The sequence below is a fragment of the Lepidochelys olivacea genome, assembly GCF_965140295.1.
Source record: "Lepidochelys olivacea isolate rLepOli2 genome assembly, chromosome: 6".
Lineage (NCBI taxonomy): Eukaryota > Metazoa > Chordata > Testudines > Cheloniidae > Lepidochelys > Lepidochelys olivacea.
This window is the reverse complement of record NC_140416.1, coordinates 30,785,795-30,803,351: the sequence shown is the minus strand read 5'-3', so window position 1 is coordinate 30,803,351 and position 17,557 is coordinate 30,785,795. Positions and strand designations below refer to the sequence as shown.

Sequence of the window (17,557 nt, the reverse complement as noted above, 5' to 3'; positions counted from 1 at the left end):
TCAATCTAAAGAGCAGCTTGGTGCAGAGTTCAGATAACAAGAGTCACATATACAATACACAAGTCCTGAAGAGAAAACGAACTGTATTTGAGAAGGTTTGCATTTCCCTAGGCTAACTAGGGCTAAGGTTCCAAAGAATGCGATATACCCCTACATATTGACAAGATTAAAATGCCAAGGACAGAAAATGTTGAGAGGCAATGTAGTCCAGTGGAAAAGATGGTGAACCAGGAGCCAGGAGACCAGGGTTCTATCCCCAGCTCTACCACAAATCTGCCGTGTGGCCCTGGGCAAGTAATTTCATCTCCCTGTGCCTGTTTCACTTGCCACGTTATTTATCTTGTCTATTTAGATTTAATCTCCTACTACATATTTGCATAATAAAGCTCCAATTTCAAATGGGACTCTAGGCACTGTTGTAATACAAATAATACAAGATGATGACGACTGACTCCAGCCATTGCCCGTGCATATTTCTAATATTCTTATGTGATGCACAACTTATTGGGGGGCAGGAGGGAGTTTACTTTAACTAAACCCCTGATAGTGACCTGGTAAATTCCTTTTTTTCAGCTGCTGTTCCTTGCAGAGTCACGGCAAATACCAAACAACATATATCCGAAGGATACAATTTAAAAAAGTCTCCAGTTTGAGAGTCTATTGTTGTAAAAGGAAGTACATTTTTACAAAAAAATTTTTTCCATTTTGTACACAGGCCAGTAAGTTTTAGACAGAAGGAGTCTACCTACCTTCTTACACATACTGTAGATCATTTCAAGATATTTTGTGTCAGACAGAAGCGTGTCTGTATCGACAGTTACATAATTATGCAAGAGAGGCATCATATCTATTAAATAAGAATAATCAATTAGCCGTTCTGTGTATTTTTTTACAACACTAGCTGTTAATACATAGCTTTCAGGCTTATTGTAAGCTAGTTAAACATGGTGTTGGCTACTATAGTAGGATGTCACCTGACAAACCTGGTTATATAGATGGCTTAAGCAAAACTATTTTGGTCAAAATAACGTACAGCAAATATAACTCTGTTCTGAACATTGGTTAAATTGCAATCGAAATTTATTTCATTTATGCCGCAACACAAATATATCAAACCCACTAATCTTAAGACATTTTTTATTAGGATTTCTTACCTGTAAAGTAATCAAAGCCATCCTGCTGAAAAACTTCAAAAACAAGAGGCAAAAGCTGCCACATCTGTGCAGAGACTTGCTGACATGTCAGACTGTGAGCCAAGGAAAAGATCTCTTCATAGAATTCTAAAATGGAAGTAGCACTTTAGCACTAAATTTAATGCTAATGACAGGCAAATAACTGACACAAACAAGGAGACACATACCTAAAACATGCTGCTGTAAAACTGTTCCAATAACTTGCAAACAGATCCCTTCCAATTGTTGCGTAATCTGAAAGAGAAAGTTTAAATGAGTTTCAAGCACATGTAAAAACTGGTTTTAAATAAGTTTTAAAATAAAATTCTGTAAAGTACCTTTACTAGAGTGTCACCTTCTAACAAACATTACAAGATTACATATCTCTTGAATACCACATGTATTATAACTGCACCATTATAGCTAAAGATCTGTTAGCCTCTCTTTAATGCCATCTTTTTCCTGGAACACCATTCTTCTTTGGATCTTGGAGGAATCTCATTTAGGTATGTTTTTGCTTATACTTACTGTTACTCTTATTTTAATTTAGTTTTTGAGTAACATTTTTAGTCCCCATTAAAAAAATAATAAATGAATACATATAACACCACAGTAAACTAGTCAAGAAACCAGAACGTCCCTTGGTTTGTTATATGGCAGCATCACGTTATGAGCTTTGACACAAAAGTCTTAGGGTACATCTACACTGCAATTAGACACCTGTGGTAGCTGACTTAGCTCAGGGATTTTTAATGGCTATATAGACATTTGGGCTCAGGCTGTAGCCTGAGCTCTGGGACCCTCCCATGATCCAGGCTCCAGTCCAAGCACGAACATCTACAGCACAATTAAACAGCCTCTTATCCCAAACCCAAGTCAGCTGGCATGGACAAGCTGTGTGTTTTTAATTGCAGTATAGGCATACCCTTAGTATGCTTCCTTAACCAAGATCTCTGGAACTTTAAGAACATATTTAGTACCAAGCCGTTTAGGCACCATGGAATTAAAACATTTGTCAGAAGTCAGTAGCTGTAGTAGCATAACACTCAGTAATGTAGCTACATCAATCTTTGCTGGAATGTTTTACAACACAGACTAAGGCTGTGTCTGCACTACAGAGGCTATGCTGGCAGAGTTATGCCAGCAGAGCCCCCTAGTGTAGCTGCAGGATATGTCTATGCTAGAAACACCTGGGTGGAACAGATGCAGCTGCACCACTGTGGTACGTCAGGGAATGCCTACACTTAAAATGGCACAGCAGTACAGCTGCACAGCTGGAGCACTTTAGTGCACACTACTAACGCAGACAGGAGGGCTTCGCCCATCAGCGTAGGTAATCCCCCTCCTCAAGAGGCGGTAACTAGGTCAGCCCTGTCTAGAATGGGGATTAGGTCAGCAGAGCTATGTCTTTCAGGGGTGAATATTTTTCATACCCTTGACCGACAGATATGCCGGTGTAAGTTTTAAGTGCCAACCATGCCAAAGTCAATAAAGAAAAAACCCTACACTGAGTTTGGCCTTATGCAGATTTTCCAATACTTTGCTGCATGGCAGACAGCAAACTGATACATCAGCAGGAAATGGACACAATATTGTAAGTTGATTACTGACGCATTTATTTTCCTCCAAGGGTAGACGGCACCAAGTCAGACATTTGTCAGTACAGCTGACAAGACTGTTACATTTGCTACAGACAAACTGAACAAATGACATCACTCAATTTTAGTGGTTACTGCCTCTATTTGCTGGTACACAAGAATTATATCCAAGTATCTGGACTGCTACAGAAATGTGTAAAATGTCCAAGATCTTAAATGGTTATGGCTCCTAGATTGTACATGCAACATAGTTATGATTTTATACCTGTGTGTGTAGGTGTAAATAAGCTTAACAGATTTTTAACTAAAAGGATTTTAAAACATTGGCAGAAAGCATATTGTTGGATTTTTATTCAATGTACAATAACTATTTTCCAGCATCTTAGGGTACTTAATTGCTTTGAAACAGTTTTTCCTTACCTCTTTGTGATCTTCAACTACACTGAGGAGTGTATCAATGGTATTCAAAATTCCCATTGCTGTCACTGCTTTGTCATCACTGCCTTCTTCATCTGGTCCAGTCTGAATGACTTGGTTAAATGTCATTGCCTGCACAGTAACAGTAAAATCCCAGGTAAGTGTGTCACTCAAGTAGTTTAAGTAAAGAAGGTACGCTTGGTTTGAGACTCTGTACACTGAACTTTTAAGATATCGTGTGTTAAAAAAATCAGTACAGGTGAATGCCAACTATTTGAAATATCCCTCAAGATCAGAATTTTGTTTTTCCAAATTCCCATTTTCCAAAATCCCAAATTTCTCAATTCTGTCTAAAGTCATTTGAATAATCAGGGTTTATCTGTATATGAATAAAGTAGATTTGCAATTATAAATAAAGAAATAACATTTACAATACAGACCCCAGAGCTAACTCAACAGTTTACAAAAACAGAGATGACTGATTCAAAAACAGAATAGAATTAGTAGTTTTGTACCAGATAGCTAAAGTGGATTACTGTACATATATTACTAATTCACAGGAAACGGAAAAGTGAAGTTCATTATAAACCATTAAACCTAAACACAAAGGGCCTGATTTTGAGATCAGCAGCAACCTGGCCTCTGTACTTATGAAACTGCAGGTAACTTATGCTATGTGGATGTCCCAAGAACACAACAGGAAATTTTCAGATGCAACTAATTTAGCCTAAAACATCTAACTATTGGCACCCACAATTTACTACCAAAAACTGCTTCTAAATTTCTGTTTTAATAACTTTAGTAATGAGGTCAGTAAGACTTTTTACTCTAATCTGATTCTGAAGTGTGCTGTGAAGGGTTATCATGGCTAAAATCAGGATTACTATTTCTCTATGGAAGACATTTGCTTATTGTGCTAAGAACACAGCAGCTTCTGAACACAAGGTATGCGAAACATCTGCATTAACGGGTTTAAATGGGCTGGTCTAAAATCAGCTGGCAAATGACAAACCATCTTGAATATAAGGAACAAAATCCCTCATGTTGAACAAACTTCCCACGTACAAAGTGACCAAACAGGCTTACCAAATGCTGGGTCATTTCTACTGCAATGGGAGTAACCTCTTCACTATATTCACAGATCATTTTCTGAATCACATTGGTAAGATCATCATTTTCAGTCTCTCTTATAATATGAAGCAGAGCTTGCATTACAGGTCTAATGAATGGTGTAATATATTCCTTAGCTGCAAAGTAAGTAGAAATAAAACACCAATTATGTTGATTCTTACATTCTTGTTATAAAAATCCTTGTATCAGTTTAAGAAAACCAGAAATTCACACTTTAATACTACTGAAATATTTGACATGTAATAGCCTACATATATTTTTTACACAACTAAAGCCAACAGAGAGACAAAGTGTATCAACAAAGTACTATGAAACACTTCATATTAAATTTTGTATACAGCAAAAAACTTAACAAATAACTATTACAAGACTCCAAATAGCAGCTGGGAATTCAGCAATACAGCAATTATATGTTACAGGTTATGTTTCTTTCTAAGCTTGCTGAGCCACAACAGAAGTTTCCTTGTCCAAAAATTACTTATGTCAAGCACTCCACTTGTTCTAACTACAGCTGGCAAATTACCATGAATAGAAATGGTAATATAAAACGAATCTCCCAGAAGGTAATTACGATACTAGTACATTAGTGCTTAGCCCATGAAAATAGTGTATTATATTTTTTCTGCTTAAATTGTGTCTTCTTTAGAAATGTTACAGAGATGTTTTCTCTAACTTGAACAAAAAAAAAAGTGTACCTTTCTCTTGATTACTGATCAAAACCTGAAGTGCTATGGCAGCTTCCACTTTCACAGGCATTTCCCTATCATCAATCAGACATCGTCTTGTGAGTTCCAGGGCTGTCTGGAGGTTCTGGTCACTCTTAAATTTAACTTCACAGAAATAATGAAGGACCCAGCAAGCCTGTGAAAAAAATGCATCTAACAACTTCAGAAAGTGGTCATTTTAACAACACTTGTGGATTGTCAGTTCTCCAAGAAAATAATGAATAATTAATTAGTACTACAGATGTTATTTATTAACTAAAATACTAAGAACTTTTACAAATGAAGATGTTTGAGAGTTTGGAGGCTGGCCAGTGGTAGGTTTGTCTTTGAGACATCACTAGACCAGTACTATGATCTCAAGTTCATCTTTGGCCACAGGTTTTGTGTGAGCAGTATGGTCTAAATGCAAAACGCAAATGGACCATACCACCAGACACAGAGGAAAAACTATGCACACAGTACTGCAGCCATTTAAAAAATTATATGTTGCTACATCTTAAGAAACTAACACTTATGATTAAAACTTGAATTTACTTTATTATAGGAGGGATGCAAATAGTTTGTCCATTTAGAGCAAGATACAATTCAGTAAAAACTGTAAGCTATTCAATTGTAGATCAACAAGTGAATAAAAGTAAACCTTATACATTCTTACCCGTGCTCTCATATAGCCCAGCTCACTGCTGAAGAGAGGGAACACATGATTCTGCAACATGTACTCCATCTGATCTTTGTATATCTTCTTCTGCAAGAATATTAAGGCAATTACATCAGTTGGTATTTTTAAATAAAAGCCAGAAGCGGGAGAAAAAAATTGAGTTATTGTTAATCTTATTTTATACATAAAAGTGTAAATAAGGAGACAGTGTGATGTCTCAACATACCACAAAAGAAAAAACAGACTTTTTACCCTTCTTAGCCCGTCTGTCACTTTGTGGCATGGTTTGCTATCTATTCACTATCACAACCAACAAGACCAATTAAGAGCAATGATTCATGGTGCAGTATTTTTTTTAAACAAACAATCTCTTATCTTTGGCTCACTAAGGCTTCTTTATTTTGCAGTTTCTATCTCTATTTTAGACCGAAGATAAACTACCTATGACAAGGACGAAAGGGCAACCACCTCAAAAGATGGATCAGTTAAAACCAAATTAAGAGAAATCAGCTTCTTCCACGTCATCCTCTGCTACCGTAAGCAAACAAGGTTGCTAAACCTGTTACACAACTAGTTTTATACAAGAAAATGAAGCCTAAATCAGTAGGCTCTCTCTGATCAAACAAATTTTCTGACATGAACAACCAGGAATTTGATCATCAAGTGGAACTGAAGAACCTATGTAGCAATTTACTGCTTATCAAAGGGCAGCACAGCAGTTCCAAGAACCTAAAATAAGTCTCATGAAATAATTTATAATGAATGTTGTCAGAGAGTCATTCAGTTATCCACATTCCTTTGTTGTCAATACACCAGAACTATATGTGTATGTTTCTGAAGTCTAGCTTCTTGCAAGAGATTTGTATAATGAAGTCTGCAACTGTTCAAGAGCCAAATAATTAAGCTCCACCATGGAAGAGTTGTACCATGACATCTAAACCAAAATTTAGAGAGCTAATCTCGATTATTCCAATACTGGGTTGGGTGTAGAGGGGATGGGTAGAAAAGGAGAAGGAAACAGAACCAGAAAACCCACTAGAAATCAGTACTTACTTTTAGGAGAATTTCAGCCAAGGAACCAATCATATGTAGAGCACCATCTTTCTTACGGGGATCAGCATTTGGCTCTGTGAGGATCTGATAACAAAAGCCCATGGTCTTCTGCAGGACCTAGTTTGATAAGGGCTTTGTGTTAGTAAAAATAGTTCAGTCAGGTCTCTAAAATACTCTCATTGTTAAAATGTATTTCATTTTTTCTTCAAAAGACTGGGTTTAGGCATTGCTTTATGCCATCACTAAAACACCATGTTGATTTATGACTCCTGGGTGTATTAGCAAATATGGCTATCCAGCCTCAAGAAGTAAATTCATACCAACAGATGAGTACCAAAAAAAACTTCTAGAAAACAATTGGATTATTGTGACATTATGGTTCCTATGTATTAAGCAGGAAGATTTACAACCACCTTAATAGATTCTTATCTTTTGTTTCAAATATCTCAGCAAGTTGCGCAGAAAATATCAAATAAGACTATTTGGTTTGTTTACTCCAAAGCTAATCCTTAAACAGCTTACCTCTTTTCTTTTACTACATGCTGTAAACAACAATGTCTGAGCAGCAGTTGTAGGAGAAATGAAGTCTTCAAACACATCTATTAAATAAATTTAATAGTCTATAAATTTTTGTCCATTAATGCAGTTCATAATGTTAAAATAAATTAAGGATCTAATGTAAAATAAGAGCAACAGTATTCAGACGTGTCACCCAGCTGTGCCTTGATATTACAAGCATTTCAACGCAGCTCTCATATAAGAAAATTAAACTTTGAAATGACAAGACGAGACAGGACTTGAGTTTTCTGGCACAGAAACATTCCACCCTTTGTCAGCATGTCGTCAAATTTTTGCGATTGTAAGATCCCCGGGGCCAGGACTTTCTCTTATATCTGCAAAAGATCTAACACACTAATTACACTGGGAAAATATTTTTTAGTTGTAATAGGAGGCAAAACTGGGAGAGCTGAAAACAAACTAGGTCTTTAATTCTCTTCTTATTCAACCTTCTTCAGAGGCTTTCAGAACCCTTGTCAATGGCCATATGGTTTGCATTTTGGGGTTTAGCCCATAGGGCAAAGAATATCCCATGGGGATCCTAGGCAGCCTAAAGTCCTAAGTGTATCAAAAAGCCTTCATGAAGGTCCAATTCCTTCACTTTCACACCCCTCTTGAACAGGCTACAAAGACTTTTAGAACACTTCAAAAGACAATGAAGAGCCAGTGGAAAACATCATAAAAATGAACAGAACACCCAAAACTTCCATGGCTATATTAGTCTCTATATGGGTACATCTATTTCGAATTATGCCTTGTGTAAAGCATTACTTGACCTTGTAATAAGAAATTTTGGCACATGGTAAAGATCAGCATCTGAAAAGTAGCTACTGTATGTAAGCCATACATGCTTTTAATTATTAAATTTAACTGCATTTTTAAAGAAAAACAAAAAACAGCATTAGCCAATCTAAACAACCTTCTGTAATTTTAAAACTTAGCTCTTTTACAGCTATGAAGAAGTTATTGCACCACCATATAAACATGTTGTGTTCACACACACACACGTTGTTCACCTACAGTGAGAACCAAGATAGCTGCATTTAAGGTATCTGTAGCCATGTTGACAAGCACTGATCTATTACCTCACTTAAGAAAAGTGCACTACACTTAAACAAAAAAAAAAAAACCAAAAAACCCTAGTTACCTCTATTTTCACAATGCACTTCTTAAAATACTGGCTTCATTTGGCATTATATTTTTTAATGTGTATGTAAATTTTAAAATTCTCACCAAACTTCATACGTATGTATTCATATGGGTCTTCTTGCCACAGCTCCTCATCAGCATCTGTATAGCACATCAGTGGAAATATAACATCTTGGATAATTCCCTGCAATTAAAGTGTGACAAAAAAAGGACGTAACCTATTAAATCAATCATCATTTGCTTTCTTCTATTGAAAAAATTTAAAATTTTCTCTTACATCAATTTTAGATATGGGATGGATTATACGGTCATAACAGATAAAAGCCAACTGCTTCCAATTAAAGGACGACCTGCAATGCAATGCAAGCCATTGTGTTTGCTTTGGGTAATGGAGTATTGAGCTGGTAAAGGTGGCATAAATTTTGTTGCTGGCATTAACTCTGAATTTGTGTGGTGTTGCATTGTATGTACAATTCTTGATCCATTAAGAATACAATAGTTTAACTATTAGGCTCAGTATGCTAAAGGGCTGCTGATGAAACTGCATGACTGTTTTGGGATCTTATTTATATTGTGAGGGCTTATTTAAAGCCGTTTCCATTTGGATGTCTTAGTTCACACCATTGTATTAAGTCATTATGATACTAATACAAATGCACTCTATGTTTTACATTTTAAAAGAGCGTCCAAGTCCACGATAAGGAGCATCAATCAATCTGGGTTTTAGCCTTTAGTGGGGCTGCAATCCTGCAAAGACACATGCTTGAAATCAATGGGACTATTCACAAGCCTAAAGTAGAAGTCTTTGCAGGACTGGGGCCTAAATATTGCAAATGTTTTTGTTTCATTCAGAGAAAATGAATATTTCAACTATGTTAATGTAACAAGATGTGCTTCCCCAGAGCAGACCTGAAAGCTCAATAAACAATTTATAATACAAGCTCATACACCTTAAATTCTAGTAGGGATAGAGAGTTTATAAACAAACTGACTTATACATAGTAATTTGTTTATTTAGATGCTATTCCCAGAAAATGTTTTACTTGAATATGGGGCTTCAGATTCTTCCAGGTCACAGCATGTGACACTCCTTGATTGATGTAGTTCAGTGTTTGCTGAAGAACTCTAGGAGCCATGTACTGCTTTTCCTTGTACTGATACAGCACCTTCAGCAACACCTGTGAAAATCAAGTCTCATTAACAGCTTCTAGAAATCTGAACACCTTACCAGTAACCAAGAAGCCATTTAATCCGCAGGACCGCCCGCAAAAAGCCCCTCACAGTCTTGCAAATGTAAACAGATTTTTACTACACTACAATAGTGTTGACTAGTCTAAGTTAACATATGACGGGTTCCTCTGGTCTGTGCCACGTCCAATTCTTCAACACAAGTTTAGTTAATTTGCTCAGGTAATTTTTATAGTGTTCATGAGAGATGGTGGACTGACAGCCCTGGAGACTGCAGTCCTTTATTTAACCAAACAGGTATGGCTCATGCAGCAATAGTGCAAGTTCTCCACACTCCACCATCAGAAAATGCCTCCTGGGAAAGGAGAGAAGATGGGCCTCAGAACTGTCTGGGTAACAGTGACTCATGCTAACTCTACCCACCACCACAACACAGGATGATGGGTCCTTTCTCCCCTCAGATAAGGAAGTTAATGAGCACCACTGACATTCATCTTGCAATTCTTTTTGCAGACCCAGCTGCTGCACTGCTTGGCCTGCCAAACTGCTTGGCCTCCTTGGCTGGGGCCTTCCAGCTGTTTGCTGCTTCATGTTTCAATTTAATATGGCATTATGGAGGTGTATCAGTCACCTCATATAACATACATGTATAATAAAACCCTTAATTCAAAACACAACATGCAACAGAGAGGGTAGAGGGCTGGCTCCATTTTCCTTCTCGTATGCCTCCTGGCCCTATTTTTCTAAGGGGATAGGGCTCTTCCAGGTAAGTCTAGCAATTTAAATTCTGTCAAGCCAAGGGCTGACTGCAAACCAGAACTTGGATCCACTGCATTAATTATTGGTATTTAATCTCCAAGTGATTGGACGAGTCTGGGGACCAACATCCTGCAAAATTTCCCTGCAGCTCAGCCCAAGCCTGTAATACCACAATTGTTCTGAAAGAAGCAACTGGTGGGACTAAAGGGAGAAGTCAAATTCAGTCTCTATGCTTAGTTGATGTTTTGTCTCTTTGATAAGACTGAAAAACTGATTAAAAGAAAAGTATCCACTGGGAAAATGTCATTCACATCTATCAATCCTCCGAAACCTTACCAGTAGTGAAATATGGATGAAGACGAGATCCAATTATTTTGAAAAATAATTCAGTTTAAAAAAAAAAAATCTATACATGAGATTACAAAGTTGCCTTAGACTGTCAGAGGAGTTTAACTAGGGATCTATCCACATATTCACGATGGACATCACTACTTTCTAAATTGTTTCATGATTTTTGCCTATGTATTAGCCTTCACTGAAATTGATTGGGCTCTGATCTATTAAGGTGTTTGAAAGCCCATTCATTACCTTAGCAGACTTGGAGATGCAGAATTTTACCCATCCCACTATAGATGGCTTATACATTGCCTTAGAAAGTAGAGTGGCATAGCACAAAGACTTTAAACACCCTAGGTTTTAAATGGCACACATGGGATGTCAGAAAAGCAATCCTTATTTGTATCAAAACTGCTGTTTACCCTCTTGTAAGCTAAATGAAGAGATACAGGATATGAAATTGAGTCTTGAGACTCACAGAAGATGAAGTTTGTTTTATGGATGAAACTTTGATCTGATACCATCATTTTCTTGAAAGTGTTGAAATTCAATTGTTTTAATTTAAGAAATATTCCTTGGAAAAGTTACAGTCATTAAGATGACTACGATGATGGTTAAAAATATATTCCATGGAAAAAACCTAACATTTCTGCATCAAGACTGAGAAATAAAGTATTTAAGAAACAGATTCTCTAAGCTCTGTTATGCCTTAAAATACAGTCTTTTTACTAAATCTGTTAATTAAACAATAGAGTTGGAATGTCTTATACAGCCTTATATATACAGTAAGTTACAGTACACATTCAGAATTGACTTGATTTTTAAGGCCTAATGTAAAAAGCTACAAAACAAGCCAAGTTGGGGGGGGAAGAAGGGGAAGGAAATCACTTCAGTAGTTAAAGATATTTTATGCTTAGTGATATTTAACCTATGAATGTGAAATAGGCTCCAATGTTCAAAATCATTCTACTTTTGTAGTATTCTAAAATATATTCCAAACTACCGACTTTGAGCACAACTAAAGGCTAAACAACATACATAAATTGTTGAGATATAAGCCAAGTCAAGAGTACATATCCTGTAATGTTATTTCCTGCATGTAAGGTTGCATCAGAAATTCCAGTTTGTATTATATATTGTATTTGACAATGAGTAGATATCAAGAGACCATACTATAGAAGGCAAAGCATAAGGGACCAGTGTTAAAACTTTCAACCTTCCGCATTTCCTGATTTCAGAGAGCTTAGGTTTTTTTAGCATTAGTTAGCATTAAATTATACAATTTTGCATCGAATTCCCTTAAAGATTATCAGTACTGATAGTAAGTTCCTTTATCTAGCTATTAAATTCTGTCATCTCTAACTATGGGCTCATGTACACAGCCTTTTCAAAAATTTAAATTGATCAAACAACTTATATGTTTACTACTTGATAAAGTTTCCCCCTTTAAATACTTAAAACTATTGAAACAATTTCCTTTACACTTGATTTGAACTTGGTTTGTTTTGTAGATATTTAAATCTAAGGAATATAGTAAGTCAATGCAGCCATTTGAGTTATGAGTACACAGTATATGGAGAAAATTTTTTTAAAATAAACCTTATAACTCAAACACACATCCAGAACTCAGAAGCAGCTGAATATATTTTACTCAAACTCTCCACAAAACTTCACCTTTGGTCCGAGATCAAGCTTGAACATTTTTAGTTCAAATTAAATTTAAATTACCAGCAACCGAAATAGGGGAATAAAATCAAAATTGGAATTCCATCATAATTACACTGTGTGCTATGCATGAGCACATACATGCGTAAAGAGATATGGCTGCAGTGATTAGAATATAAAACTGGTTTAACAAGAAATCATCTAAGTTCTGTGTTGGATAACAGTATCTCTGAGGATTCCTTGAAGCTGGTACATATGAATAAGAAATCAGCTTTCCCTTGCTGCTCTTATCAAATGAGCAATAGCTGAAACCTGGACAAGAGTGTTTTTTTGTTTGTTTGTTTGTTTTTTAAGTTGAGGGAAAGGCCATCCAGTACAATTCTCGGATATTACTTAGTTTCACATCTTTATAGTAATTCCTTTGTTATTCCCTCAATGTTTGAATTTGAACAATAAAATACAATAAATTGTGAAGATTTTCTATGAGCCAGAATACTGTGCGAATACTCTTGATCACCTCTTTCCTCACCCTCCTAACAGTAAGACTATGCCTATTTGAGTATTATCATTGGACTCACCCCTAATTCATCAGCGGAGCAGTCAAAGATTCACAGGTGTCTCAGACAGTGAAGATAATTCCAAGTAATTGATTTTGTCCCTCCCAAATGTTCTAGATTATTTTTGTTAGACGTGGGAATGTGCATAATGTGTATAAATGTTTTTTTTGGCCAGGTTTAAGAAAGTTCATCCAGATCTACTTCTGGAAAAGATTATTAGTTTTCTTTTTCTTGGATGTTAACATCTGTAACCAAGTTCCTGAATTTCCTAGTTACAGGAGCTCCACTTCCCCACTTTATTTCAGCATAACATAATCAATTGGCTCTGGTGTTCATTTGTTCTTTGATACCAAATGTGGTAGGATAAAAGTTATATTCTGCTCTGCCCATTTCAATACAGATGGTTCAACCTTGACAGCTCAAATGACACCAATGGCATTATTGAAAACCTGTTTGCTTTTGACATTACTTATACTTTCCAAAGCTAATCAAATTGGTCTCAGCATCAGCCAGCTGATAGACTTATCAGACCACTTGTCCTGTGCTACGTGGGATCTGGAATGTACTCCCCAGGTAAGTGATCTGTTTCAAGTCTTCCCAGTTCAGCATTTTCTGGAAGAAGCTATGTTTTGTTCCCCGCCACCCTCGTGGTAAGATAATCTCTTACCACTTGCTGTACATTCACTGTGCTGTTTAAGCTGTTTAGAAGAAGGAAGAGTGCAGAAACTTCATTTCTGTATGAAATTAGTACAACTAATAGCTTCACCAAGCAGTCAGAGTGACATGACGTGTCCAAAAATTTAGTGGTGGATAACCTTCAGATTACTATTCAAATAAAATCCTGGGTCTATGATCACATCCAGATAATGGATCCTTGGTGCTGGAGCTATATGATTCTTCCCATTTATCATTTGTTTTGAGAGATCCCTTCTTTCTTCTGGGAAACCCATCAGGAGATAGTAATGGGAGGAGCAGACATGTACTCTACTCCTTTCAAACAGTAATTAGGACCCTTCTGAAAATTCATGGAGATATGACCAAGGGAACCTCATATTGGCAATCAGTGATATTTTGTAACCCAAACAGAAACATAGGAGATGGCTCTTCAACGAAGGAAGGAGCAAGCCTACAGTCACCAAGAACACCTTCAGTGATTTTGTGCCAAATCTGCACTTGAACAATTTGTAATCCCACAGTGTGTATTTACTCCCCATTTCTCTTTGATAAAAACAGAGTGCACGACAGAGTGTCAGTGGAACTCTTGAGCCTGTCCTCATGCGTCAGAAATTGCTTATTATTTTCTTGTGTTTCAGAGGGTCTTTTGATTTTGCAATTAAAGAAATGTTATAAGAATTTTTTCCACCATGCAGTTGAGGGATCAATTTCCTTGCGCACATGCCTAAGGCTGACCTCCACCGCTGTGCAAAAAGTCAGAGTTTTGAATAGCGTGGGTTCCGTGTCACGTGTTGGGTTTGATGTCTGCAAACAATCTGTTGGAATAGTATATTCTGGACTTTCCTATTTTTATGTATATACACACACACACACGCGCGCGCGCACGCATACACCATCTTCCAAAATGTGTGTCCTTCCTGAGAATCTGATCAAAATAACTCCATTTCTATGTAACTTCATATTGTAGAGAGAGGAGAGGTTTCTATGAGTTCAAAAATCCTGCCCCTCAAGAATTTTCCTTTAAAGACCTGAACCATAGTTGTTTCCTGGATAACACAATCACAGACAGAGAAACTGTGATTCTAGGCAAGTCTAAGAAGTGCACCTGAAAAAATATTCTCTACCTAACAGTATCAACTTGTAACTTTTGAAGACATTTTTCCATGCAATCAACTGCCTAGACTAAAATTATCGGGCAGGGGGGGAGCCATCCAGGCTTCATAACTCCTCCTTAGGATGGACAATCTTGGTACTTGGCTCCTTAGGTCGTATTTACCTTCAGATAGCACATTAGCACCTCTATAAGGAGTTACTGCCAAATCCACTTTAGGGAGAGAATTAAATCTTGCCTTTCTAAACTGCACTGAATATTGAGAGAAGGTAGGTGAGGTAGTATCTTTTACTGGACCAACCTTTGTTGATGAGAGAGATTTCAAGCCACACAGAGCTCTTTTTCAGTTCTGGGAAAGGTACTTGGAGCATCATAGCAGAATGCAAGGTGCAACAGCCTGTTTAGCATAAATAGTTAGCACATACTGTATGGGACCACTGAAGGTTGTGGACTGTTAACACCTCTGCAGAACTTCATGAGTATTCAAGTGTGGTCATACCATGGATTTATGTATTGGCATTTATGTTGTAATAAGCCATAAATCCAGTGCCCCTGCTCAGTCCTGAGAGCTGAGGCTCTAGGACCCTGTCAGTTGGGAGGGTCCCAGAACTTGGGCTGCAGCCTGAGCCTGAACATCTTCACTGCAATTAAACACCCCTTTAGCCTAAGCCCAAGTCAGTGTCGTGGGCCTAACTGCGGTACAGTGTACTTCAACAGATTACACAAGCAACATACGATATTTCTTAAGAAGTGAACACTAGATTGTTTCAGTTGATAACTAAGTGTAAGTATTTCCTGCATATTCCCTGATAGCATCAGGTTAATGCAAAATGTTTTGAAAAGAGTCATATCCTTCGAAAAGATGGGGGAAGGAAAAAATTATTGCTAAATGTCACAGTTACTCTAATACCCCAGGTTCAAGCATTTCTTACCTGTTGGACACCAACAGCAAATGCCTTTAGGAACACTTCAGCAAATTCATTGTACTCCTTGGAAACATTACCAGGGCTTCCATACCTAGAATTAAAAGTGAAAAATTCAAGTATGAAGAAATATTTTGCTGAATTTCATATTAGAAGTTAGGTTTTTTTCAATTTGACGGCACGGGAAGAACAACTACCTCTCAAAAAGTCTAGCCAAGATGTGCAAAGCCCATTTCTTGGATTTCCACCAAGGCAATTCTGGTCTATCATCTTCATCAACTTGAAGAGTTTCCTTTAGGAAGAAAGATTAAATTTGTTGAATATTGCTGAAATGTCTTTTTTTTTTTTTTAATTGCTTTTCTTTTTGCACTATTAGCTATGTAAACACGCTTCCAGATCAACAGAAATATCAGATCTAAAAATATGAATTAAAAAAAGCCCACAATAAAAAGGTAATGTATAAATGTTCAAATACAACTTTCCTTTGTAAAAAGCCAACATAGTTACAATACAACTTACAAGTTGCTGTTTTGTCTATAAAGAAAGGGTAATATTTTAAACTTTCTCCATTTAGTCTCTGTTTAAAACCACCATATTAACCTTACAAAATCTTATTTGTCCTGCCACACATTTAGAAGATGTCTTGTAGTAAGAATAAAGAAAACAATACTGTTAACATTTTTAACCAACTTTTAAATACAGGAAATCAAATTCAGAAGCCAATTTGCAAGCCGAAAGAAAAACATACACATAAAAAAAGTACTTACAGCAGGTACATCTCTGTCCACAACCGTTTTTAGAATTTCTATCCATTCTGTCAGGTTCTGCTGATTTATCAGCTCCAGAGGTAACGTATACTATTTAAAAAGCATAAAATAGGTTCAGTATAAAGCCATTTAAAACAACCCGATCAACTGCTTGAATTATATATGTTTGAATGCTCATCTACCAAAATCTTCCTAAACATCTGCTCTACACTTGAGTACCATGAGCGGCGAGCAAAGAAGTGAGTGTGATATTGGATGGTGTTAGAGATCTTTTGCAGCCTATTCTACATCCTCAAAAACATTCTGCTTCTTTTCAATTCTGCCTTATTTAGAATTTTGCTATAGAAGATGATTTCACCATATTTAAGTTATTATATCTTTCTGAATTAGAGACAATTTTTTGCTTTGCTTAAAGTACAATAGACTGATTGGTAAATCTGGTTTTAAATTTCATTGCAAGACCACCCAACCTAATATTAGAATAATGCTCTGAACAGCATGTTAGTCCAGTTTCCTTCTGGTTAGATAAGCTCAATATAGTAACACTATAAAAGATAAATGGTTGTTTCTAGTGTTATAAAATGGCTCGTTCTCTCATAACCACTCTGACTTAATCAGGAGTGGCACTGGCAGGTTCCAGAGAGTTCAAAGATGGTAGACTCAAAAAATGTGTAACCCAATTTTAAACTAAAAAAAAAAAAAATCTATATTATTGGTGTTATGGTACACAGAATCATACCAAAAGCTTGTTACTCACACCACAGTTGAGCATTGGTGAAAAATGACTCAAATGAAACAGAATTGGTAATGTTGTTTCGAATACATTAGTACCTAGAGAGTGTAATATATTTGGGGGGGAAGTGGAAGAGAGAGCGAGAGAGAGAAGGAGGAAGTAAACCTTTAGATTAAACCTTTGCTCAAGAATACAGAAAATTTGCTTTCACCTGAACAAGAGCATAGAAGATTTTGAAGATCTGTTTCTGGATGAGGACAGACTGATCAGATGGATCAGACAGAAGCTGAATGAAACGATCTTTCAGAACAGGCAGGAAGTGCTGCATTGCTGCTATCAAGGGACTCCGCTCCTCTGGTTTCTTGTACCTTTAGGTAAGAAT

At 36.7% G+C, this 17,557-nt stretch overlaps 1 protein-coding gene across 1 annotated transcript in view; it reads right to left on the bottom strand.

The window, feature by feature from the left end:
* Nucleotides 1–17,557, bottom strand: part of IPO7 (importin 7) — a 47,766-nt gene that overhangs the window by 9,915 nt on the left and 20,294 nt on the right. The window contains exons 5-19 of the mRNA XM_084630590.1: nt 17,387–17,543; nt 16,443–16,532; nt 15,873–15,967; nt 15,685–15,769; nt 9,505–9,639; nt 8,546–8,645; nt 7,277–7,353; nt 6,755–6,871; nt 5,699–5,788; nt 5,014–5,179; nt 4,274–4,434; nt 3,191–3,319; nt 1,361–1,427; nt 1,155–1,280; nt 750–847 (exon numbers count right to left, since the gene is read on the bottom strand). Of these exons, the coding sequence (XP_084486716.1) occupies nt 750–847; nt 1,155–1,280; nt 1,361–1,427; nt 3,191–3,319; nt 4,274–4,434; nt 5,014–5,179; nt 5,699–5,788; nt 6,755–6,871; nt 7,277–7,353; nt 8,546–8,645; nt 9,505–9,639; nt 15,685–15,769; nt 15,873–15,967; nt 16,443–16,532; nt 17,387–17,543 (1,693 nt within the window). The remainder of the gene's footprint in view (nt 1–749; nt 848–1,154; nt 1,281–1,360; nt 1,428–3,190; nt 3,320–4,273; nt 4,435–5,013; nt 5,180–5,698; nt 5,789–6,754; nt 6,872–7,276; nt 7,354–8,545; nt 8,646–9,504; nt 9,640–15,684; nt 15,770–15,872; nt 15,968–16,442; nt 16,533–17,386; nt 17,544–17,557) is intronic.